Source organism: Desmodus rotundus, chromosome 9, assembly GCF_022682495.2.
Source record: "Desmodus rotundus isolate HL8 chromosome 9, HLdesRot8A.1, whole genome shotgun sequence".
NCBI lineage: Eukaryota > Metazoa > Chordata > Mammalia > Chiroptera > Phyllostomidae > Desmodus > Desmodus rotundus.
Genome location: NC_071395.1, coordinates 48645011 through 48668812, shown reverse-complemented (window position 1 = coordinate 48668812; position 23802 = coordinate 48645011). Strand labels below are relative to the sequence as shown.

The following is a 23802-nucleotide window of genomic DNA, read 5'->3' as shown; positions in this document are numbered from 1 at the left end:
ATTATGTGTTTACCGTGGCTCCTCGATCAGACTGGGTGCACCCAAGGGTGGGCACTATGCCCTGTTCTCATGACTGGATCTTACAGATGAGGAAACAGAGGCCCCCAGAGGGGCAGCCACTGCCAAAGGCACCCAGGGGTGGGAGAGTCACAACTCGAACCCAGGTCTGACTGCAGCCCACTGGCACCTCTCCACACCCTTCTCTCTTGCCACCAACCTATCTCTTTGAGCCAGGTGGCCCGTGGCCTTATCCGAGGCTGCCAGGGCCTGGGCTCTGTGGTGGGCACCAGTTAGCCTCCCCAGGAGCCAGTGTTCCCTCCCCTCCGCCCCCATCAGGGCTCCGCATCTGCCAAGGGCCCACCACCCCTGCCTGACCCCAGCACCCTGAGCCCAAGGCCTGGAGGGACCTTTCCAGTTCTACTTGTGTCCTGAAGCTTCCCTTCCAGCCCACGCCAAACAGGGCGCTTCAACCCCAGGAGTGTGCCACACCTTCCCCAACTCATACTAGCCCCCCATGAAGTGTCCTCCACCAAGTTTGGGCTCTTTGTGGTGGCCTGTAGGGCCCCAAGTTTAAGTCCTGGCTCAACGCCCCCCACCTCATTCTGTAGGCCCAAGCAGGTGGTTTCACTTCTCTGAGCCTCAGTCTCCCATTCTACCCTGGGCAGGTTCTGGTGAAGAGTCAGAGTGATGATTTACATCATATCACATTCCCTATATATAGCAGGCGCTCCATACATGTCCAAAGAAGGCTGAATAGCCCTCCTCGCCCATGTCAACTCCCTCGCTGGACTGTGCTTCGCTGGCACTAGGCGCACAGTGGGTGCTCCAGCAAAGCCAGCTGGTTGAAAGGAAGGCTGTCTGATTATCCAATGCCTCTTGTGGGGGCTGGGCCGTGTCCTCTGCAGTCACTCTGTCAGTGCCAGGTGGGCCTGTTGCAGATGTCCTCAGAGAGGTGTGCCGACCAAGCTCAGGCTGGGGAGACTACCAGGTTAGGAGGGTGATGGAGATGGGCTCGCCTTGACTCCCACACCTGTTCTGGGACCCCCGGCCAGGTGTTCATGTCCCGTGTTGTGATTACAAGTGTCCCCCAGACACACACAACAGGCAGCAACTGGATGGGTCCTGCTTTATTCAGAACTGGCAAGGACCCCTCTCCCTGCTGTTGTGAGCCCACGGGGGGCCTGGGGAGAGTCAGGGAGCCGGGCAACCAGAGGAAGCTCCAGGCTCCCCAAGCTCCAATCAGGGAGGAAGCAGGCAGCAGCCGCCCCTGCCCAGACAGTCTGCGTGGGACAGGCCCAGGGCCACTCAGCCCAACTCAGCTCTGGCTCCTTGTACTCCAAGAGGCGCAACTGGACAGGGCTTCCTGGATGCTGAGGAGGTGGCGGCCACACAATGGCCAAGATTGTGGGGTCTGGTGGTGGGCGGGGCTGTCATCCGCAGTCTGAAGAGGCCACGGGTGGCCACCGGCACGGCGAGCTCCGGGCTGCCTGGTCTGGTGGGCCAGACTGGGGAGGCAGGGGTGGTGGGGGCAGGCATATGGCTTGGGTGATGAGGCTAGGCAAGGCCTGCAGGGAGGTGCCCAGCGCATCCAGGCGGCTTTCCAGTGCAGCCAGGCGGGCCTCAAGGTCCTCGTGCTGGGCGTGCAGTTCAGACATGAGGTCGTACATGGCATTCTGGGTCTGCCAGAGACATAGAGGTGGGAGAGAGAAGAGGCTGAGTGAGACAGGAAGGGACGGGCACACAGAGAGACAGTTGCAACTGTGAGGACACCCCCAGCCCTGCAGGTCTCCTGCAGGACCCCAGGGAATGGTGGGAGAGTAGGTGAGGGCACCGATAGGTCTTAAATGCCAGGCTGAGGCCAGGAGACCTGGGAAAGGCCGAAGGATGTCCTGGAGGGGGGTGGCTGTGACCAGAGCTGCCCTGAGGGGTTGAACTGGCACGTTAGACTAGCGATGGGACAGAGACCTGGAGGGAGAGGTGACTTTCCAGAGGATCTGACCCAGTCACAGACCTGGGAACACGACAGCCACAATTACTGTTATGGTAAGCAACAGAGTGTCCCCACCACCTTGACTGCTCCCCACAATGCAGCCAGAAAGGGCTGGTTCTGCCACTGTCCAGATGGACCCTGGTTGGAGCTGGAAGGGGAGCCTGGCAAAGCGGGGACAACCACGTGCAGACCGCACTCTCGCCATCAGGTGGCGCTCGAACATTGCTCGGCGTCTTCAACTCCTGCTCAGTGCGACCAGACACCGCGGGCAAGCTTACGGGGCGTTGCAGGCTTCGGAAGGGAGGATAGAAGGGGAAGTTCCGAAGTTCCGGCTGCGGGGCGGGGGCGGGGGCGGGGGCGGGAACACCCTCCCACCCCTCCCACCCCTCGTTCGGCAGGAGACAGATAGGATGAGGCACCTATTACAGTACCTGCAGACTTTCGCAGCCTCCCCATGCCTTTGCCTCCCTCCGGGTCCCCCATGCTTTCTTCTGTTACGGTAGGCTGACCACACTCCAGGACGTGGAGGGTCCAACACCTCTGAGCCCCTCCCAGGGCCCCTGACCTTCACCCCAGCCTGCCTCACGCAACCACCGTCCCCCGGGCCAGAGAGTAATATCTAGAGGCAATCAGGCCTGGGATGGTTCATTTTAGCCCTCTCTGAGGTTTTTAAAAAATTGTTTTATACTTAGGATGTACGTTTTATTTTTGTCAGAGAGAGAGATACAAATTAAATCAACAACCTTGGAAAGGAGAGCATAAAAATTTAAGATTGGAAAACACCTTAACCTTGTTTAATTTTTAAAAATCACAAGCCCATGTAAATATAATCCAATCTAATTAAAGACTGATTCAAAGAAACTTTTGTGAAATATATTTTGACAGGGGTATATCACCGTGTTTACAAGGTTTAAATAACTTAAAATTCAAATTTCAGCTCTGGCTGGTGTGGCTCAGTGGATTGAGCACCAGCCTACAAACCAAAGGGTCCTGGGTTAGATTCCTAATCAGGGCACGTGCCAGGGTTGTGGGCCAGGGCCCCAGTAGGGGGGTGTGTGAGAGGCAACCACACATTGATATTTCTCTCCCTCTCTTTCTCCCTCCTTTCCCCCACTCTAAAAATAAATAAACTCTTTAAAACAAATTCAAATTTCAATAATTTATGCTAAAGAAGTATAATATGAATAATTCAAATTATAATTCCTAGTACCTTTTCCAAGGCATTTTATATTTATAGCTATAATCTCATATGACATCAAATTAGTTGGTCAACAATTTTTATATGTTCTCAGGGTTATGTTCTAGTTTCTGCTACCAATTGAATTATTTCTTCAGGATTCTAGAACGTTTTTTCCTCTGTAATGTTCCCTTTCAAATTCAATTTTTATAGGTTAATATTAAGTTATTTTGCAATCTCTTGAAATGAGGAAGAGAGTGAGTCCAAAATCAGGTAGGTGTAAGAAGTGAAATAGAATAGGACTTAATATCTTCTAAAGATATTATTAAATTGGCCTCACGCTGATAATTGATTAGGGAGTGAGACCAAGAAGCAAAGCTCACACACGAACTATTTATGAAAACCACATCATTGGTCAGGAGCAAGTTCAGCACAGTGTGAAAACATTCTGAGAGCTCACCTAACTACAGTTGGGTCAGCTGAGCCCTGGCTGGGTGGCTCAGGCGCTTAGAGTGTTTGGCCTGATACGACAAGGTTGCGGGTTCCATCCCCAGTCAGGGCACATACAAGAATCCACCACTGAATGCGTAAATAAGTGGAACAACAAATCCTTGTTTCCCTCTCTCAAATCAATAAAAAAATTTTTAATAAAATAAAGCTGGGTCAGTTGACCATCTTTTAATGGATGAATATTACAAGTGGGAAAGAGGGTAGGACTTGATATTAGAACCAACAAATAGATCCACTTATAACACAAACTGATCTTATTGAGCTCATGCAATCAACTTTAATTTCCTGAAAGGTGTTTAATTGCTATACAAATTAGCTTTCTGTTGATGCTGTATTTGAATTTATATCCATAGCAAAAATACCACATCATCAATTTTGCCCATGAATTACATATTCTTTTTAAAGCTGTTTTCTTAGATACTGATTTTTAAACTGTAACTACTGCCCATGTTAAAAGCAACCTTTACACACAGGTGGAGAGTCCCAGAGGCCCTCTCACAGCTGCAGCCTCTGGTCACAATGGGCCCTTGCATACGGGGCTGGTGTTCCCTGGTGGCTCATCCCGCCTGATCTGTACCCCTTGCCTGTGTCACCTGCCTGCCCCCATGAACTCCAGTGCTGTCCTTCCCTCAGCAGAAGCTGCACCCTGTCCCTTACTGAATGTCCCCTTTCTCCCTGGGGACCCACGCAGCCCAGACTGTCCAGGGGAGCCCCCAACCCGGCCCTGCCTTGCTCACCTTGGCCAGGTCTGCGAGCGTGTTGGCCTGATCGTTCAGCTTCCCTTGCTCGATCTTCACACTCCGGAGCCTGGGGACAGGTGGGTGGGTGGGGTTGGGTGGAGGCTGCATTGGCAGCAGTGGGGGAGGTCCTTCATGCACCTGCCCCAGACCCAGGGGTTGCCATGTGGGACATGCAGTGGGGAGCTGAGGCGGGATTTGGGGGCACAGCAGCTCAGTTACCACCCATGGTGCCCACCGTCTGGCCATGTCCATATGCCCGACTCAGAATGTCCCAGTAACTTGGACCCCCAGGGTCAGGTGAAGCCTGCACTGGTCTGCAGGGTGGACATAAGCCTGGCCTCCCCCAGGAGCTTCCCCAGGTATGCACCCTGCCCCATGACCTGCATGCACCTCTGACCCTCAGGAAGAAACTTACTTCTGAGCTCTGTAGGACCCGGTGGAGCAGAGAGAAATCACAAGGCAATTTTAACCTCAGCACTGTGGGGCAGCTCACGCCCAGCGCTGCCCACCTCCCACACGCCAACCCCAGGCACTGACTGGGGGCCTGGACAGCCAGGGGCTGTCGCCCCTGCTCTGGGGAGGGGCTCAGCCTCTGAGAGGGCAGTGCCAGCCCCTCGGAGGCACATCTGTCCTCTGCTCCCTCCCTTGAGCGGTGCCCACCCAGCCCTGGCCTGGACGAATGTCTCTGCCTTTGCTCTGCAACCCCATTGCCCACCAACCTATGCCTGGTGCCTGGCCCAGAGGGGACATTCCGTCCAGAAAACTGTACCTATGATGTTTCCTAAGGGGGAAAGTGAGGCTTAGGGGGGCAAAGCCATTGCCTGATAGCACCCCAGCGGGATTTGACCTTGTGCCTACCACTCAGCTTCCATGCCCTTGGCCTCCAACAGCTGCCCAAGGGGGTGGGGACCGGCCCGTGCGTGTCTTTGACCTTGCTCTCCCATGTCTTCTGTAGCTAAACTGGCCCAGGGAGGTGGTTCCAGGTAGGACTGTCTCCCTCATTGGTTCAAACTCAACCCACGTGTGCCCACATGGGACGGATGCTCAGGATGCCCTTGGGCCCCCCATGCTGGATGCTGTCAGGGCCCCAAGACGCAGCCCTCTGTCTGGAGAAATAGGTGTGGATACAGGCACCCCAAACCCCAGAAGTCTGCTGGGGAGCCCTGACATGCCTTCCCTAGGGAAGCCATTAGTGGCTTCTCTATAAGCTATCTGTTATATGGGTTGGATGGTGTCTCCCACAAAAGATGTATTGAAGTCCTAATCCTAGGACTTCAGAATGTGACCTTATTTAACCAGGTTAAGACAAGTCGTGAGTCTGAAGTCGCTATGACTGGTGTCTTTATGAAGAGGGTGACATTTGGATGCAGACACGCACAGAGGGAGGGCATGAAGACACGGGAAGCACGCCGCATGAAAACGGAAAGTGGAGCGATGCGTCTACAAGCCAAGGAATGCCTGAGGCTGCCAGAAGCAAGCAGCGAGGCCTGGTACAGATACCCCTCCTAGCGCCTTTGGAGGCAGCATGGCCCTGCTGGCTCTGATTTTGGTCTTCTGGCCTCCAGGACAGTGATCATAAATTCTGTAGTTTCAAACCACCCACTTTGTGGTACTTTGTGGTACAGCAGGCCTAGGAAACACATACACTTCCCAAACGCAGGCTGTACTCCCCAATCCGCCTTCTCTGCGACCATTTCTTCCTTTCCACTGGCTGTGCATGCAGCGCTCCTGTCGCGGGGCCTCTCCAGCTCCAGGACGTGCCATGGCTGCCTCAGGTTTGCAGTACAGGCCTCCTGGCGTTGTGCTCGTTCCCCCCCTCCCTGCCTTTCCTCAGCCCGTGGGCACTCCTGGGTATGCCTGCTCAGCTCTCAGTTTCCTACTCAAATCCCACAACCCTTCAGGCCCTAGTTCAGACCTGCTTGATTTCACCACCTGCCCTTACGGGGTCACTGTTTTCCTGGGGGGAAGGGTGTAGGAGGATCTAAGGGGGAACGAAAGGGTCCTGCCCGAACAGATGGACACAGATAACTCACGGAGCAGGTGCCTTCTCCCAAGACCTGGCTCTCCTCAATTCTCACACTCCTACTTTCCTCAAAGAACTTTCTGGAGCATCCCATGGGGCAAGGTGCAGGGCAAGACCGTGTCTGTGTCCCCCATGCCTCACACACCAGCTGGTGCAGGAAATGCTCGTGGAATGACAAAATGACCATGTTGTGGGTGTCGATAACAACAATGCCAGTTCCTATATTCAGAAAATACTGTGTGGCAGTCAGGCACGAGCGAGTCCTCTGGTCACCCCACGTGCGTTCCATCCATACCCCGTTGCTGGAGAAAGGGAACATCACCATCACCGCCACTTTACAGAGAAGATGTTGGGAGTAGCACGGTCACTTGCCCAGGCCCCACTGGTAGGTGGAAGAGACCAGGCTGAGGCCCAGTGGTCAGTTAACAACTGTGGAAGAGCCAATAAGGAGAGTTCCCTGCCTCAAGGGCCTCTGCGTCTTGTGAGGAGGTAGGACTAGCACCTGGGCACAGTGAGGTCGAGGAAATGGGGTAGCAGTTCCCCTCCCTGCTTTTAGGTGATGGTGCAAGCAGAGGCAGAGGGCGGGGGTTGGGGCGGGTGGACGCCATGCGTTACGAGTGATTGCTCCGTGCCAGGGACCCTGCCGGGCACTTCTGCCCTCACCTCACTGAGCCCTGCGGAAGTCCTGGGAAGCAGGGGCTGTTACCATTAGGAACTAACCCAATTATAATGGCAAACACAACAGATGTAAGCAGACTAAACTCTCTGGCTAAAAGACAAGGTTGGTAAGCAGCATAAGGAAACTTTTGGGGTGATGGCTCTGTTCCTTATGTTCACTGCGGTGACAGTTTTATGGGTGTGTACATATGTTAACACGCATCAAACTATACACGGTAAACAGGTGTGGTTGACTATATGTCAATTACACCTCAAGAAAGCTGCTTTTTACAAAGAGACAAAAATGATTAAACGGAATTGAAAAATGAAAGTCCAACTGTCTGAGATGCTTCTCCCATGGCCTGGCCTCTCCCCTGGGAAAGGGTCATTGTCCTTTACCTTCTGACACCCCAGGAGCTGGGCCGCCCCTCCGTGCAGCCTCCGTACCCTACCGCTCACACTGGCGTCTCTGTGCTGCCTCTTGGGGGCATGCCCCTGGGCCGACTCGGCTGCGTTCGCGCGGGGCCACACTAACCCCATCCATCTCACTCTCTAGCTCGTCAGCCCCTGCATCTGGCCCGGGAGATCTTGGGCCAGGGAGCCGTCTGGCCCACCCAGGAGAGCCCACCTGTGAGGGGGGTTCCCCCGATATGAGAGGTGGGATCTCTCTTTAGGGAGGCTGATTCTGAAAAGCACCTAAAAACATGATTTGACTACTTTAAACCAGGTACCATCTGCCTCGCGCCCGCAGGGTTTGGAGCTGTTTAAACTCTAGACGGGGGGGCTGCCCCATCCGTCCCACGTGTGGCTACTGGACACTGGAAATGCGGCTGGCCCGCATACGAACGAGCTGTGAGCGTAAAACAGACGATGCACTTTGGAGATTTAGTACAGAAACTTTCTAAAGTATCTCGTTAATGATTTTGTGTCTTAATCACATGTTAAAATGAGAATAACTTGGATACACTAAATGAGCATATTAAATTTAACTTTTTTGCTTTTTAGAAAATGTGGCTACTGATAAGTTTAAAATTATATATGTAGTTCACATGGTATTTCTAGTGGACAGTAATCGGCATATCACAGCTTGTCAACCAGATCTGGCCAGATGCCCGATTTGGAAAATAAAGTTTTTATTGGAGCACAGACACACTCATGCAGCTCCACTGCCTTCCTGTTACAACAGCAGAGTGGGGACTGAGACCATCCGGCCCATGAAGCCTGAAATATTTACTATCTGGCCCTTTAAGAAAAGGTTGCCTACTCTGGCTGCACGTTGGACTCCCCTGAGGAACTTAAGCTTAAGCCCAGACTGTACTGTCACTGGTGTTGCATGTGGCCTGTAGGACTTTCAAAAGCCCCTTGGGTGACTCAAGTGAAGAGACAAAGGTGAGAACTACTTAAGTAATTAATTCTCAAGACAAAGGGACCAAAGAGGAAATTAAGTAATTTCTGATTGTCCCACATGAGCTTCTGGATCAGGCCACACATTTAATTCTCAGCTTCCTGGCAGCCAGAGCAAAAAGGGGAAATTGCCTCAGTGTCTAAGGGGTAAAATCACTTTGGCTATTTCAGAGAATAAAATATGCTTCCTACCGTTTATGTTGGACGGGCTGCATGGTGTACAAAGGTGATTTCCCTGGATGAATGCTGGGCCCATCACGTGTCTCCCTCTGACCATCCCACAGTCCCAGCCAACAGAAGCTGCAGGCCCCAGTCCACTGACCACCCAGCATGGGAGGGGCTGTGACGAGGCCATGCTGAGCTGTCTGGGCTGACCCTGGGCCTCCTCCCAGGGGGTTGGGGGATCACGCTGCCTCCGCCCCAGGCGGATACAGAAACGTGAGCGGGAAGGGTGCTGGACTTACTGATGGATGGCTTGGAGGAACTTACGCTGGTGTTTCCGAACCCGGGCGTGGTCTGGCTTCTTCACCAGCCTGGTGTGTTTGTAGATGAGCCACGTCTCCCTGAGAACGTTAGCAGCGGCGTTTTTAACCTGGGGCCAGAGAAAGAACAGTTCTCCATTGTACGCATGGGCATCCTGAGGCACCGAGAGGCCAAACTGCTGAGGCCGGCTTGTAAGCTGCACTTGGCTGCCTGGCCCCAGAGGTCCTGCCTCTCACCGCACGGCCCACAGCCAGGCGTGCCGGGACTGTGGACGCGCATGGCCATCGCCACGTCTCTGCACACAGATCAGGGATGTTCTCGTAAGTGTCAGAGCCTTGGGCCTTCGCATGCGCAGGGCAGTGTGGTGACTTGTGGGCACACGGGTGTGCCTGGAACATGCACAAGTAAGGGGGGGTGGCCTGCCCCTGTTCGTCAGGAGGGGAGGTGGCCGTGATGGGGGCTGGCATCCTTACCCGCTTGGTGAGCTGTGTGTCCATCATGAAGTTGTGCACGTGTTTCTCTGCCTTGGTGAGCTCCAGTTTCCGGGCCACCACAGCTACCACGAGCGCCGTACAGCCAGCCCCCTGCATGAGGAAGGAGGCGGGCACATCAGCGTTCTGCTTTATGTGGCACAGAGTTCACTGACTCCCAACCCCACCCGCTTTACCCGAGTGTCTGGGGAGCATGTCCCACGGATTAGTTTATCCCAACAACCTGGGGGGCAGCACCGCTCTTATCTCTATTGGGTAAAGGGGGGAAACTGAGGCTCAGCGATAAGAAAGGGACAAGAAACAGCAGGGGCTGCAGGCACATTCAGGGCCAGTGTCCACGGAGGCGAGAGAATTTAGAATCTGTCAGAGCCTCGGGATCTGGGCGTTAGGGACAGAGATGAGGCTGACAGGTCACTGGGCAGGAACAGGGATCAGCTGACAGGAAGTGTGTGTCTGTGCAGAAGGGAAGAGGCAAAGCACAAGTCCTGGGAGGCGGGGAAGGGGGGGAAGGATGTCTCCTCTTGTGGGCTCCCTGGTCAGCTCACCCACCCTCCCCAGGATGCCCAAAATGGCAGACAAACCCAGGTTAGAAAAAGAGGTCAGCGAGGGCTCACTTGTTCACTTGGGGGCTACTTGGAGGGACAGAGGCAGGAGTGAGGTCCCAAGGAGGAAGGAAGGGCAGACAGTTACAGCAGGGCAGCAGAAAATGACACAGGAGGGAGGAAGGGAAGAAGCAGGAAGATTTTTGTGACCAAGAAGTGTGGTGCAGGGAGCCGAGGACACATAGGAAATGTCATCAGCCTCAGGAGTGACCAAGAAGTAGGTGGCAGGGATGGTGATGGAGCCAGAAGCTGGCTTCCTGCCTGTGCTGGAGGCTGTCCCTCGTGCTTTACCAGCTGCTTCCTCCCATGGCTGCTGAGTACAGGCTAAAAGCAGGGACAAACCCTGGCTTGGGCTCTGGGGGCCGGGCCGGGGTGCAGCTGGGCAGCAGTCCAGTTTTTCTTAGGGATGGAAGAACACATTTATGGGAGGAGTGGACAAGGGCCGGAGACACTGTCAAAGTGTCCTGGTTGGGTCTGGAAGCCAACATGCCCAGGCTGGTGGGGTAGGCACAAGGTCACCCTCCAAGCAAACCCTGTTGAAGGTTCCTGATCAGGACAAGGGTCTTGGAAGGACCCACGAGCCTGTTCTCAGGAAAAGCCCTGTTGATTGGGGGCACAGTGACATGCTAGAAACCCGCACATGGACTACTACACAGCAAGGAAAAAGCACAGGTGACAAGTCTGCACAACAGTACTGACACCATGTTGAGCAAAATATGCGGGGCTCAGAGGAGGCCCCAGTGGCATGCCTTGAAGTTCAAGAATAGGGAGACACCGGTGGTGAGACAGTGGAAGAGGATGAGTCCCTGGGGCAGTGACCGGAGGGGACATACTTGGGCACGGATGGAAGAGGAGAGAGCTAATGGAGCAGCTACAAGAGACCCAAGCGTGGCCGTGTGTGCATGCGCTGGGGGTGAGGGCTGGGAACGAGCGGAAGGCTGGACTTGAAACTGACTTTCTCGAAGGAGCCGCATCCCAGAGAAGGGAACACGGCTTTCCCATTTCACCGAGGGTTTTCTGGATGGAAACCCCTCATCTTACCCGACTGTTCTCGTTTGTTTGTTTGTGAAGTTCAATTGCTGGGGGAGGGAAGACGGACTGTGGCCTATCTTTCTTTTTTTTCCTTCCACTGTCACAAAATCACATAAGCAATTGTGCATGATGCCATGTCACAGGCGAGGGGCCATGTCAGCTGAGCCAGGAGAAGGTGGCCCTGGCGGGGGAGGCAGGAGGAAGTGGACCCCTAGCTGTGTCCAAACGGGAGGGAATGAGAAGCAAAGAGGGACAGAGTTACTGGGCTTCGGCTTCAGCAGATGGTGACAACTGGGGACTGTCTACATACGGTGAAGGGGGCTGGGCTGAGCCCCTGCAAGGTGGCTCTTCCTTCTGTGGGAGGAAAGGAAACGGTGGTGGGGACAGCGTCATGATTTTCCAAGAACAAATGCTCGAACCCGACAGTGTGGCTGGTGATGGGGTGAACTCCCTGTCGGCGCGGGGTGTGCACGGGCCCTGGCTCTTACCATGATGCCAGTGAGCAGGCACACGCCTTTCCCGCAGTAGGTGTGCGGCACCATGTCTCCATAGCCAATGGAGAGGAAGGTGATGGAGATAAGCCACATGGCCCCCAGAAAGTTGCTGGTCACTTCCTGTTTATCATGGTACCTGGGGAGAGCGGGGAGGGCTGGTCAGCCCACAGGGTCCTTCCTCCGTCATCACACCCCCGGGGCAGCACCTTGACCGCGGGGAGCTGGTCACTCTGGGGGCTCGGGGTGATAAAGGTGTGATTTCAGGGCAGTGGCTAGCTGCTGGGGCAGACCACACAGGGCAGAGGGCACCCACATCATCCTTCCCAGCCTCCCGTTCACCTCCCTTCCTTCGCCCGCCCCTCAAGCTGCTGTTCGGGATGTCTGCCCTCCTGGCCCTGGTCACGGGACAGAGAGGAGTCCAGGTGAGGGTACACCACATGTGTCCACGCATGTCCACATGATACCCTTCCCAAAGGCAGACATACAGACAGACGCTTACACGGGTGGCCACGGGCACCAGAAGTGGCAGGGAGTAGAGGTGAGGATTCAGGTCAGACACCAGGAAGAAATTCCCCAGCCAGAGAGGCCCTGAGGAGGGGGGAGGGCTACTGGGGAAGACAGGAGGCTGACAGGTCATGCTCCAGGACTTGAGAGAAGGGACATCAATATGTAAAGGGCAGCACCAGTCACCCCAATCCCAGGCCTGGAGTTGACCCGGGTGTAAGGAGGGAGGGAGTGGCTCGCTTAGTATGGGGAGAGGTCTGGGGCTAAACTTTTTTTGGGGGGGTGGGAGGGATAGGCCCAAAGGCCTTGCAGAAGCCACTATTCTGTCTCCATCACAGCCTGGACTGGGACCCTGTCCACGCAGGCTATGAGCCAGTTCGGCCCACGGCCAGCCCAGGCTGGGGGATCGAGGGCTGGTTCTCGGTGTCTGGCAGCAGCTCGAGGTTCTGCTCTAGCCCAGTCCAGCCCACAGAGCCCCTTCAGCTCCGAGTGAACCCCTTTCCAACTGACCCCCTCCTTAGCGGGCCTCAGGCCATTTGAATCCCACACCAGTGGGTGAAGACCTCCCCTGAAGAGGTTCAAGGTGGGAGGTCAACTGAGGTGGCACAAAGGAGGTGGGCTCCTGGCTGGGGTGCGGCCGGGGCTGGGGGAAGGCTGTTCCAGGCAGATGGGGCTGGGCCCAGGGGTCCAAGATGGGGAGCAGATGGAAGGGAAGCCTCTGTGGGGGCAGGAAGGATGGAGGCCTCCTCAGCAGGTCTGGTGTTTGGGAGTCTCTGCCCCACCGTGGGGCTTCCAGGCTTCTTGCTGGGTACAGAGGATCAGAAACTGACCCCCATATTTCACTGAGGTAACTGAGCCCCAAGCCACCTTGGCCTCCAGCTCTTGAGAGACTGGTGCCCCTGAACTCAGGAGGCAGGAGGGAGGGGGCCCCTCCAGCCACGGGTGAGTGCTGCAGGACCACGCAGGACCACCCAGGGCCAGGGAGTAGGGGCATGCAGGATATGGGGTAGGGGTGGGACAGAGCCACAGGGGCAGAGCGAGGCAGGCAAGGGGGCTTCAAGCAGCAATACGGGCTCAGAATTTAGGATTGGCTGCTCCCCACCCCCACCCGGGGACCCCTGAAATGATCCAGCCTGGACCTCAGGGATGCCTGAGGAGGGACGCCCCTCTCTTGCTCTCCAGGCCCTGATCCTGAGCCCACCCTGATGTGGCTGGGGATGGGCTGTGGGAACTGGCACTGGGGTATATCAGGGGTCCAAGGAGACCCCATGGGACCCCTCAATGGAAAACTTCAATGACAAAAAGAACTGGGCCCTCGGCCCTGTGAGCCCTGCATCAGGCTGAGGTGGAGACCATGGGGCGGGGGGCTTGAAGGGGTGAGGACTGGGGCCTTGGGGGGCAAGTCTAGCCCAGGGGCCACCCCCAAGGAGACCCAATCATAGCATCACCCAACACAGACTCCCCTCCAGGGCCTTCCCCAACTAGGCACGAGTCAAGAGACCCCTCCCAGACAGGTGTCCCCAGGCCAGGAGCAGCCCAGCAGAGGCCCTCCCTCAGGAGACAACCAGAAACAGACCCTTTGGAATGTCCCAATGTCCCGAGAACCTCATTGTCCTCGTCTGTAAGTTGGGTTGATGGCCTGCCACCTTCCAGGACTGCTCAGAATCAATCCCAAGCAGGGGTCTTAAAAAAGACTGGGCCAGTTTTCCTTCACCCCAGACTCCAGAGCCCTGGGTCAGCTGCCCGAACAAGATGCTAGAGATAAGCCCTTTCCCCCCACATGCCTTGGAGACAAAGTCCCCAAGGACACCAAGCAGACAGACCCTGAGAAAGGCCTGCCTCCCACTGTCCTGGCCCCAACCCAACCCTACCTGGCCCCCCTGTGCAGCAAGGAGCTCTCCCCAAGCCCCATGGCCTCCTCCTGGTTCTGACCACCCTGCCTCACTCCCCTTTCCCTCCCCTCTCGGCAGCTAATCTTAAATTCCTGGTGGGCAGCACGGTGGCAGCAGCTCCGCACACGCAGCTTGGCCAAGGGTGGGACTCACATGTTTTCCCTACAGTCCAGCAGGGCGGGCAGAGGGGAGAAGGAGAGCAAGTTAAATTGTGGGGGGAGACAGGCATCTGGGGGGCATCACTGTTCCTGCTGCCTCCACTGCCTGGGCCAGAGGTCAGAGGTCAGCTGTCCATAGAGTGGAGGGGCTGGGAGAAAGAGGGGCATGAGTCCCCTGGGGGCAGGTTGGAGGGAGGGGCCTGGGGTCCCAGAGGGGTGCAGGTCAGGGTAGGGGCCAGGGGTAGTTGGGAACACAAGGCTGGAGCCCCAGGGCTACCAGACCAGGAACTGGACAGGTGGGGAGAGATCGAGGGGAGGAAAGAGATGCTTGGTGGAGCCCTGGGTCACTGAAATCCTTGGTGGGCATGGGGGTCACTGGGGTCAGGGGGACAGAAGCGATGGCTGAGGGGGCCCTTAGTCACTGAAGTCATGGGTGGGCAAGGGGGTCAGCAGGTTAGGGGGCTGGGGGTCAAGGCACACCTCTCGCAGACGCGCACGGTCCAGGCAGCAATGATCCAGGAGGAGATGCTGAAGACCAGCAGCACGGTGCCCGGGCAGATGGTCATGAGCGTCTTCATGACGAAGCGCGTGTTGAAGGTTATCTTGTTGAGGGCCCCGATGCTGCGGGACGAGGCGTCCGTGAAGATCTTGCTGTGCAACAGCATGACGCGGCCCAGCAGGTAGAGGCGCAGGAACATGGGGACGGACAGCAGCACGTCTACGTCCGCCTCGGCCGCGGCCGGTGCGTAGGTGAAGGCCAGCCGCGCCGTCCACGTGAAGCGGTAGTGGCCGGGCACCGGGTGGATGGCACACACGGCCAGCTCCAGGGAGATGAGGAGGACGCGCTCGCAGGTCATGGCGATGCGCCAGTCGTCCGCCCCGTTGTCCACCATGAATAGCTGCAGAGGGCAGGCGGGCGGCGGGTCTCAGACCTGCGTCCAGGCCGCCCAGGAAGACCCGAGCTGAAACCCCTCCCACTCGACTTTTATGGGAAACACGACCTCATAGGTAAAACTCCTGAGATCTCAGGGTTGGTCACACTTCAAACTAAACTTGGGGCCGGTGGTCTCCACAAAGTGGAACACAGAGTGACGAATGACCCAGCAATCCCAATCTCAGGTGGGATATGGAAGAGAAATGAAAACAGACGGACGAACAGACCCTTGCCCGTGCACAGCCACAGCAGCGCTGTTCACAACGGCCAAAAGTGGAAACGGCCCAAGTGTCCGCCAGAGGGTGAGTGGATGAACACCGCAGCGTGGTCCACCCGCACAACCCAACGTCACTCAGACACGACGAGGAGCCAAGCACTGACACGCGCTACAACGTGGATGAACCCTGAACACGGCATGCTCACAGAGAAACCAAACAAAAAGGCCGCTACCAGGGCCGAACGGGGATGCAGCCACCCTGATGGGCCTGGAAGGTGGAGCTCTGGGCCAAGAGAATTATTCCTGAGCCTTCAGCTCTCATGGACTCTGCCTCCCAGCTCTGAGACCTGCTGAGGACCCATCCCTTTTCTTCTTTCCGAAACTCCTCTTTTGGAAGGAGAAGGACTACCCCACTACCCTACGCCTGTCCTACACTGTGTTTTGAAAGAGTGACTTGTCTGGTTCACCGCTGGAGAGCTCTTACCTCAGTCCCACTGGGATCTCATTTCAATGACACTCACATGAGGCTTCGGATTTAAGAGTTGATGCTGAAATGGGTTAAGACTTTGGTGGGGGTTAGTGGGATGGAGTGAATGCATTTTGCATAGAAGAAGGACAAGGATTCGGGGGATGGACCATAGGGTGGGTTGTTAGGGACTGAATTGTATGCCCTCAAAATTCTTATGTTGAAGCCCTAACTCTCAATGTGACTGTGTTTGGGGGCAGGGCCTTTAAAGAGGTAATTAAGATCAAATGATGTCATGAGGACAGCGCCCTCATTCTACGGGACGAGAGTCTGTAAGAGGAAGAGACACCAGGAATGTGCGCACACAGGGGAAAGCGGCTGCCTGCAAGTGGAGGAGGGAGGCCTCACTGCAACCAACCCTGCCGTCCCCTCATCTTGGATTTGCAACGTCCGGAACTGGGAGAGAAAACATTTGTCCTTGAAGCCACTCAGCTACGCAACTTTGCAGAAACCCTGGCAAACTCATACAGTGCTTCCTTCTTTTATTTACAGCTGAATAGTAAATAAATGAATAATATATTACTACAATAATATATTAATAATACAATGAATAACAATTCTACTGTATGAAGGACCACATTCTGTTTATCCATATACCCGTCAGGCGGATGGCACGGCTGGCCTTCACCTACGCACCGGCCGCGGCCGAGGCGGACGTAGGCATGCTGCTGTCCATCCCCATGTTCCTGTGCCTTTACCTGCTGGGCCGGTGGACATCTGGGTTCTTTCCACACTTTGGCTATTGTGCATAGGGCTGCTATGACCACCTGTGTACCAGTTTTTATGTGGATGTGTTTGTTCTTTTGGGTCTATACCCAGGAGTAGGATTGCTGGGTCATATGGTAACTCTGTGTTTGACTGAGGAACTGCCAGACTATTGTCCCCAGTGGCTGTACCCTCAGAACTGCTTCCTTTCAGCCCAGGCGCCCCTACTGACATCCAGGGCCCCTCCTGTGTGCCAGGCCCCGGGTGTCCCCATAGATATCTGCACACAGAGCAACCCAGGCATGGTTTTCCCTACACCCATCTCCTGCCACACTGTCAGGGGTCAGAGGCCAGAGGTGAGGAGCCTAATCTGACAACCTTTGGTGCCCCCAGGACCTGGCACCAGACCCAGGACGTGTCTGCCCTCTGTGGGCACACCCGCCCGACAGGCCCCGACCTGGACTCAAGCCTGGCCTGGCTTTGATTAGTCCCGCCCCCCAAAACAAACTCCTGGCATGTAGTAAGTCTTTCAAATGTGGGGCCCCAGTGAATATGAAAGGAGCCTGCTGCTACAAACGCTGGCTCCCAGCACAGTAAAGTCTCAGAAGATCCCGGGGCTTCCCGTGCCCCGTGTGCCCAGCTCATCCTCCCCACCCCATGCTCTCCATGACCATTTCTTTCTCAAATGATAACAATTAAAGCACAGACATGAATTCCAGCAAAATTTAGAGTGGTCTAAACGATGTGTCTTCACAGGGATCTTTCTCTACAAGGAGGCTATTGGTGCTTTTATGTTTAGGGGGCTGGGCTTCCAGGTGGCTGGTGTCGGGGCTCTGAGGCATGGAGAGGGGGCCCCCCAGTGCGGTTGGGCACTGACCTGGATCTCCCGGGCATGGTAGAGGACAACCAGACCCAGCAGGATGACTGTGGAGAGGCTGATGAGGCATTTGAGTGCAAACGAGTACAGGGACTCCTGTGCAGAGAGAGAGAGCAGACAGCAGGACAATGCGGGGTGTGGGGGCAGCCCCCCAACTCCTACACCTGGGCACTTCACTCAGAAGGCGATGCTCCTGTCATTCCTTTGGCCTGGGCTGACAGTAAGATGGGTCCAGGACTTTTAGAGTTCGGAAGGCCTGGTCGCATGCAGGCAGAGAACTTCATAGTTTCTGAGGCCTGCCCTCCTAAAGGCCCGGCATGTTGCATTTGTAAGGTTTCGCCTCACGTGAGTGCAGCACAGTTTATGGGCTAAAACAGCCCCCATCACTCTCTGTCCTCGCACACCCTCGGGCAGCACTAGTGGACCCACAACCAGGCTCATAACCTGGCCCCGACTGCTGGGGTGGGTGAAGCTCTTTCCCTGCTCCCCTCCCAGGCCTCATCTGGGGTTCCCCCCGCCCAGGCCTGTCCCAGGGGGCAGCCTTCTCCCCATCTTTAGCCAGGGTGCAGGCTGAAGAATGGCCTGGAGCCTCTGCCCCTACCTGCAGCCTTCCTGCCACCCCCAGGAGGTGAGCCCCCCACTTCCCATCTCTAGGATCCTCTCTATCCCCCATCCTCCTCCCCTGGGGCCAATGTGCCCTGACCCTGTGCCTGAGGGATGGCAGGGAACCAGGTGTGCCGGGTGGGGCTTCCCTGAGGCGCCAGTGGGAAGGGCCATACCCACCTTGGTGTAGACCCCCCAGGACAGCTCCGTCTCTGTCACCATGACGACGATGCCAAACATGCCAAAGATGAGGGCATAGTCGCTGAGGCGCTTCCGCTTCTCGAAGAGTGCCCGCCGGTGGCCCAGGCGGTGGCCCACGTTGGGGGGTTTCCCGGAGCCCCTCTGCCCACCTGCCTCATCCTCCTCATCGTCTTCCTCCTCCTCCTGGTCCTGGGGCTGCCCCCGGGGGCTGCCAGGCGAAAGCTGGCCTGGCTCGCTTTTGGCAACCACCACCTGGAGTCCTGGGCTATGTGGGGGCTGTAGGGGGCGGCCGGCCTCAGGGTCCGGAGGGTCTCGGGTCAGGGCCCCCGGCCCGCCTCCCAGTGGCCGCCCCCCACAGCCATTGTGGCTGTGGTTGTTCATGACTATGTGGGTGCCGGGGTTGGACTCACTGCAGGCCACCTGGGGCCCGGCATGGCTCAGTGGCTGGGCTCCCGCGCTGACCTGCAAGGGCATGGGGGACATGGTCATGCCAACTGACCGGAGGGCCAAGGACCATTACCGACACTCCAGAACATTCTGAGGCTTGAGAGGCCATGAACCCAAAGCAGCTGACACATGCGTTGCCATTCCAGAAGCATCCAAGTTAGCCTATGCCCCTCCCCTGCTAAAACTCTCCCATGGCCCCCAGTGTCGTTGCACAAAAAGCAGATGCCTCCCTGAGGCCAGGAGGCCCTCTGTGGTCCAAGTCCCAACCATCCATTCTGCTCAGTCTCCGCAGAGCCACTCCCTTTTGGTCACACTGGCCTCCCTATTAACAGCCCCAACCTGCTTATTCCTGCCTCAGGCCCCGTACACATGCTGTGCCCTTTGCGTGGGACACCCTGCTACCAACCTTTTCCCACTGATGTTTTGGGTCTCCAGGCACCTAGACAATGCCTAGCACACAGCCAATATGCAGTAAACACTTGTGTGTGCGAGATGGAATCTCTCGGCAGGTTTGTCTGGGAGGACTGGAGGCTGTGTAGGTGTTCGGTTGTGCGGTAACTCCCATCAGTGCTCGTCTCTAGCCGACTGTCAGGATCTCGAACAATTTAACCTCATTCTACTGAACCTCCAGTTCCTCCTCTCCAAAGCTCTAACACACTTACATTGGTGCAGGATATGGCCGAGGGGGCGTTAGCTACTGAGCCTGGGGCTATAGCTCCCTCCTGCCTGGGTTGAGGGAGGTCTGTGGCCTCCAGATGGATTCTGGGACCAATGTGGCAAACTAGGACTTAACCCTAATATTCCAGAATTGAATCTATACAGCCTGCGAGACATGCTCAGCCTGGCCCTGTGACCCTGGGCCAGCCTCAGTTTCCCTACCAGGCCAAAGAGCAGACTAATTGCCCAACATCCTCAGATTCTGCTCTGGCACAGGGCTGTATCATGGGGGTCACGTGCAAGAGGAGGGACCTCGATGACCCTGTCTGGAGCCGGGCCTGCTGGGTTCTGACCTGCCAGGCCCACCCCAGCTTACTCTCTCAACTTGGCATGCCACCCGCTGTCGCCCTGCCAACATTTATTAAACATCTGTTACACACCAGGCTCCATCCTTCACACAAGTTTTCTCCTGGATCCTTGCAATACCTCCAAGAAGAGGGTCCTGGGATCTGGCCAGTTTAACAGCTGGTAAAATTGAGGCACCAGGCTGTGAAGGAACTATCTCCTTACAGGGCACATTCTGGACCAGGCTGCCCGGCATGGACTTCTCCCAACAAGCCTGGCCACAGCAGGCAGTGTGCCTTTGAAAAGGCCAAGCCTGCATGAACTGGGGGCCTTGGAGGGGGAGCTGTGTGCACAGATGGGACAGCTCCCCGGCCCTGAAACTGTGCTCTGGGGGTGTCAGGTGCTCTTTCCTCAGGGGGTGACATCAGGACATGCCCAGATGGGCCAAGATGCTGCTGGGTGGGACATAAGCAACATTTGCCAGAGCATCCACCCCAGGCCTCGCAGGACCACTGTGTCTGGTCTGGCAAGCCCCAGACTGCATCTGTCCTGCTGACAACATGTGCGCAGATGCTGGTGACAGCACAGGGACGTGCAAGAAACATCCCTGTGATGCTGAACGACCTCATGAGTCGTAGAGCATGTTCCTCCCTCCCCACTCCCACCCATCGCATTAACTAGGCTGTGGCCACCTGCGGCCTGGTACTTCACAGTTTGTAAGGCCTAGCCTCCTGCAGGCTAGGCACTCCAAGTTTATAAGGCTGACCTTGGCCCTGCTGTCTGTCTGTCTGTCTCTCTGTCTCCTCACAAACACTTAGGTGCTGCTCCCCTCCTGGGCTGGAGCCCCTGCCCGCCACCCTAAGGGCTACTGGCTGCCAGGCAGGTCTGGGAGTTTGTCAGCACAGCAGCCCCAGGCCCTCCCCTCGCTTGGGAGCCCAGGAGCACAGGCTCCCCTCTCACCATTCCTCCTGCGAGTGCCAGGCCTGGCCGGGGGCTTTGAGCACACAGGCAGGAGAGGTGGGTGGCCCGGCAGACAGGACCAGGAGGGGAGGGGGCCCAGCAGATGACCTTCAGAAATGCACCAGTAAAGATGCAATTTGGGGATGTGACTCAGCCACTGGATGCACAAGCCAAATTCATCCATTTGTCGGCCATGCTCCTCCTTGCCTGGCAGCCAAGTCCTAAGGTGCCCTAGGCAGGGTGAGGATAGGGGAGTGGGGACAGGTGGCAGGTAGCTTCCAGGACAGGGGGATGGAGGGCACTGCTGGTGCCTGTCGTGTTAACTTGTACCTACAGCTCATTGTGGTGGAATCCCTTATCAGCATTATCACATTGAATCTCTACTGCCACTTGGCGAAGCAGGTGGTGTCCCTGATCCCATCTGATAGACAGGAGACAAAGCTCAGAGAGTTTCAATACCTTGCTCAAGGTCACACAGCCAGGAAGGGCAGCGAGTAAATCAGTGCCAACTGGGGGTGGGTGGCAGGATCTGCCTGCCTCTCTCTTGACAAGCCACCATCTGGAGAGGGAGCCAGCCTGGCCCTGCCCTTGAGGGGCCCCAGCGTTCAGGACACAGGCATTGGTGGGTACCCTCCCATGAGCTCAGAGGAAACGGAATAACAGAGTGGTCGGCCTGAAATCCCACAGGAGGGAGCAGCCGTTTTCTAAAGGCTGAGTGAGACCAGAGCGACCCAGGGACAAGAGACCTCTTCCCTTCCCAGGTATATGTTCCCCTCACCCATGGCAACCTGGACCTAAAGCTGGGGTCCCCGGGATCCTCAGAGATTCCCAAAGAATCAGCCCCTCTGAAATCCCAGCTAAGGTTTGGGTGTCCATGAAAGGGTGTGTATTGGGGGGTCAAGTCTCCCAAGTTCTCCAAGGAACTTCTCTAAATGGTGAGAAACACCCTATGGGCTGCATTTGTTTTTGAGGGACCCTCGAATGGACAAAATTGTCCAATGTGTCTGGAGTGTGAGACCTCCATTCCCCGAAGGCCGGGATAGGGGGATGAGCAAAGCCCCCCTTCCACACCATCCCAGGAGAACTGTGGGAACCTTGTGGGCCGAGTGGGACCGGGGGCACCCAGGAGGGCTCTTGAGGAGCTAAGGAAGGTTAGCAGGTGGCAGGGAGTAGGGCACTCTCCCACCCAAAAGGAAGACAAAATAAAACCCAACCAGACTCCAATGGCCCTTGAATGAGCCCATTTACAAGTGACAGATTGGTTGCAGCGGCTGCCCAGAGGGACCATCCAGCATCCCATTGAGGACAGTCACCTCCTCAGCTGCCTCTTCAGTAAAGGGGCATCTTGGTGCCCGTCCAGCAGGGTGGGTGACCAGATCTCATGTGGAAAATCTTAGCATGTGGCCATGAGTACACCTGCCACAGTGCCACTGCCCAACACCAAGCTCTGTCCTTCAGGGGCGGACCAGGAGAAGGTGCTCCCTGCCCCCTCGTCCCCAAGGCAGAGCCCCCTGTAGGGCAAAATGCTGGGCGTAGAGCAAACACAGTGCTCCCAGGAACCATGGCCAGAACAGCACATGGTGGAACTTTCCAGGATGTGCAGACAAGTCATGGGTTTTATGTCCCTGTGGAGGGTGGGGAAGGACCCATTCCAACACTCTTGGGGCCCTAATTCTGCAGAGTGGACAGGATTCACTCTCCCTCCCACCCCATGGGCTGCCCAGCATGGTGCAGTGAGGCACTGGCTGACTGCCTGACCCCCCAGGCGTTGCCCCCTTCGCCACCCATCAGGAACCTGCCAGCAGGCAGCAGAGTGCAGCTAGCCTGCCCTGCCCTCCCCAGGCTGCCTCCAACCGGCGCCCTCCACACCACACCATTTCCATCAGCTTCTCCCACCTGGCCCTGGCTTCCAGCGCTCAAATCTAGTGCTGCCCTCCAGGACAGCGGGTAGTGCCCTGTGCGGGGTACCCCATCTCTGTCCAAGGAGATCTGGGCTTCCTGACCCCTATCGGGGTGCCTGACCGCTAGACCCAGGGGCCAGTAGTGTGGGTCTCCTTCCCCCCATTCCCAAGTCAGTCCCAGGTCACTGCCTCCACCCTGAGAGCTCCCCCCACCGCATCTGTGGAGTTTGGAGACTCACCCCTCAAAGAGAACCCAGGACCCTCCCCCTCCGGGATGTGGGTCCGAGACTCCTCACTTACCCTGGCAGTGCAGACACACACATCCCTTCCTCGGGTCCCCTGCCCCAAACCGCTTCCCCTCCCGGACGTGCCTCCTTCCCCAGGCGCCCCTTCCCATCCTATCCCGTACCTGCGGGGCTGGGTTCGGATGGACGTACAAGGCTGGAGGGGACAGGGTCCCATACGGCCAAGGATCCACAGGACGGGGCCAGGGTCGCGGCAGGGGCGGGCAGGGGCGGCGGGACGCTGGGCCCAACAGAGGCGGGGCAGGGGGAGCCAGCGGCGAGAGCATCCCCCGCCGCCCAGTGCACCGCCCGGGCGGGGGGGTGGGGGGGCGAGCACCCGCCCGGGCTGGGAGAGGAGGGGGCAGTGCGACGCGGGCGGGGTGGACGATTGGCTGAGCCCGGTTGGCCCCGCCCCCGGCGACCCCGCAAGCCCCGCCTACATTTAAAGATCCCTCATTCGGGGTGCCCCATTCTACCCACCCCCCGCAGCGCTAGGCGGGTCCTGAAACTCGCCCTTTTGCCCCGCGCGACAGAGATGACATTAGTCAAGCCACAACACCTGTCCTTGACAGTCCTAGCCACCCCTTCCCAAAATAAAGTCCCCCAAACTCCAGGTACCCCTCAACCTTTGTGTTTCACGCATACTTATTGACGGGACAAGTTTGCAAAGCAACTGGACACCGTTCCTCCACCCCATCCCACCCCGAAGTGACCTTTTCACACGTCTGCTCCGTGTGGGGGAGCCTTGGGGTAGGAAAGCAGGATGTTGGCAAGTGGCGAGTGCCTAAGAATTGGGCGAGAGAGCTTCCAGGTGTCCAGGGTGTGTCTGCTGGCGCTATGCGTTCAAGGCTCAAGGCCAACTTCTTTGGGACTGTGCCCATGCCTCAGTCCTAAACCCCTAAATCAATGCCAGGATGGTGGGACAGCAGGAGACTATTTCGGGGGTCCTCAAAACTGTGCCCTCTTCCCCTGGCACCGAGGAGGCTTT

General features: G+C 56.8%; 1 protein-coding gene across 3 annotated transcripts; it reads right to left on the bottom strand.

Annotated features, from left to right (window-relative positions):
- Window positions 1-1107: 1107 nt before the first annotated feature.
- Window positions 1108-23101, bottom strand: KCNN1 (potassium calcium-activated channel subfamily N member 1). 3 transcript variants are annotated; one of them, XM_053911042.2, is made up of 9 exons: window positions 22940-23101; window positions 18200-18682; window positions 17417-17512; window positions 14638-15056; window positions 11598-11739; window positions 9458-9568; window positions 8966-9093; window positions 4415-4484; window positions 1108-1679 (listed from the first exon to the last, which is right to left on the bottom strand). In XM_053911042.2, the coding sequence occupies exons 1-9, from the start codon at window positions 23099-23101 to the stop codon at window positions 1431-1433; spliced, it is 1860 nt and encodes a 619-aa protein (XP_053767017.2). In that variant the 3' UTR covers window positions 1108-1430. The 3 variants fall into 3 exon arrangements, 2 of the variants coding, with proteins under 2 accessions (XP_053767017.2, XP_053767018.2); XR_011651561.1 differs by having other exon boundaries at window positions 1544-1679; window positions 8991-9093; XM_053911043.2 differs by lacking the exon at window positions 4415-4484 and having other exon boundaries at window positions 1519-1679; window positions 8991-9093.
- Between the last annotated feature and the right edge of the window lie 701 nt (window positions 23102-23802).

Coding starts and splice junctions, on each gene's coding strand:
- KCNN1 (XM_053911042.2), bottom strand. CDS start 23,101: ATGCTCTCGCCGCTGGCTCCCCCTGCCCCGCCTCTGTTGGGCCCAGCG. Junction 9,094..9,457: donor ACACACAGCTCACCAAGCGG/GTAAGGATGCCA, acceptor CTCTGGCCCCAG/GTTAAAAACGCCGCTGCTAA. Junction 4,485..8,965: donor TTCCTCCAAGCCATCCATCA/GTAAGTCCAGCA, acceptor ACCTGTCCCCAG/GCTCCGGAGTGTGAAGATCG.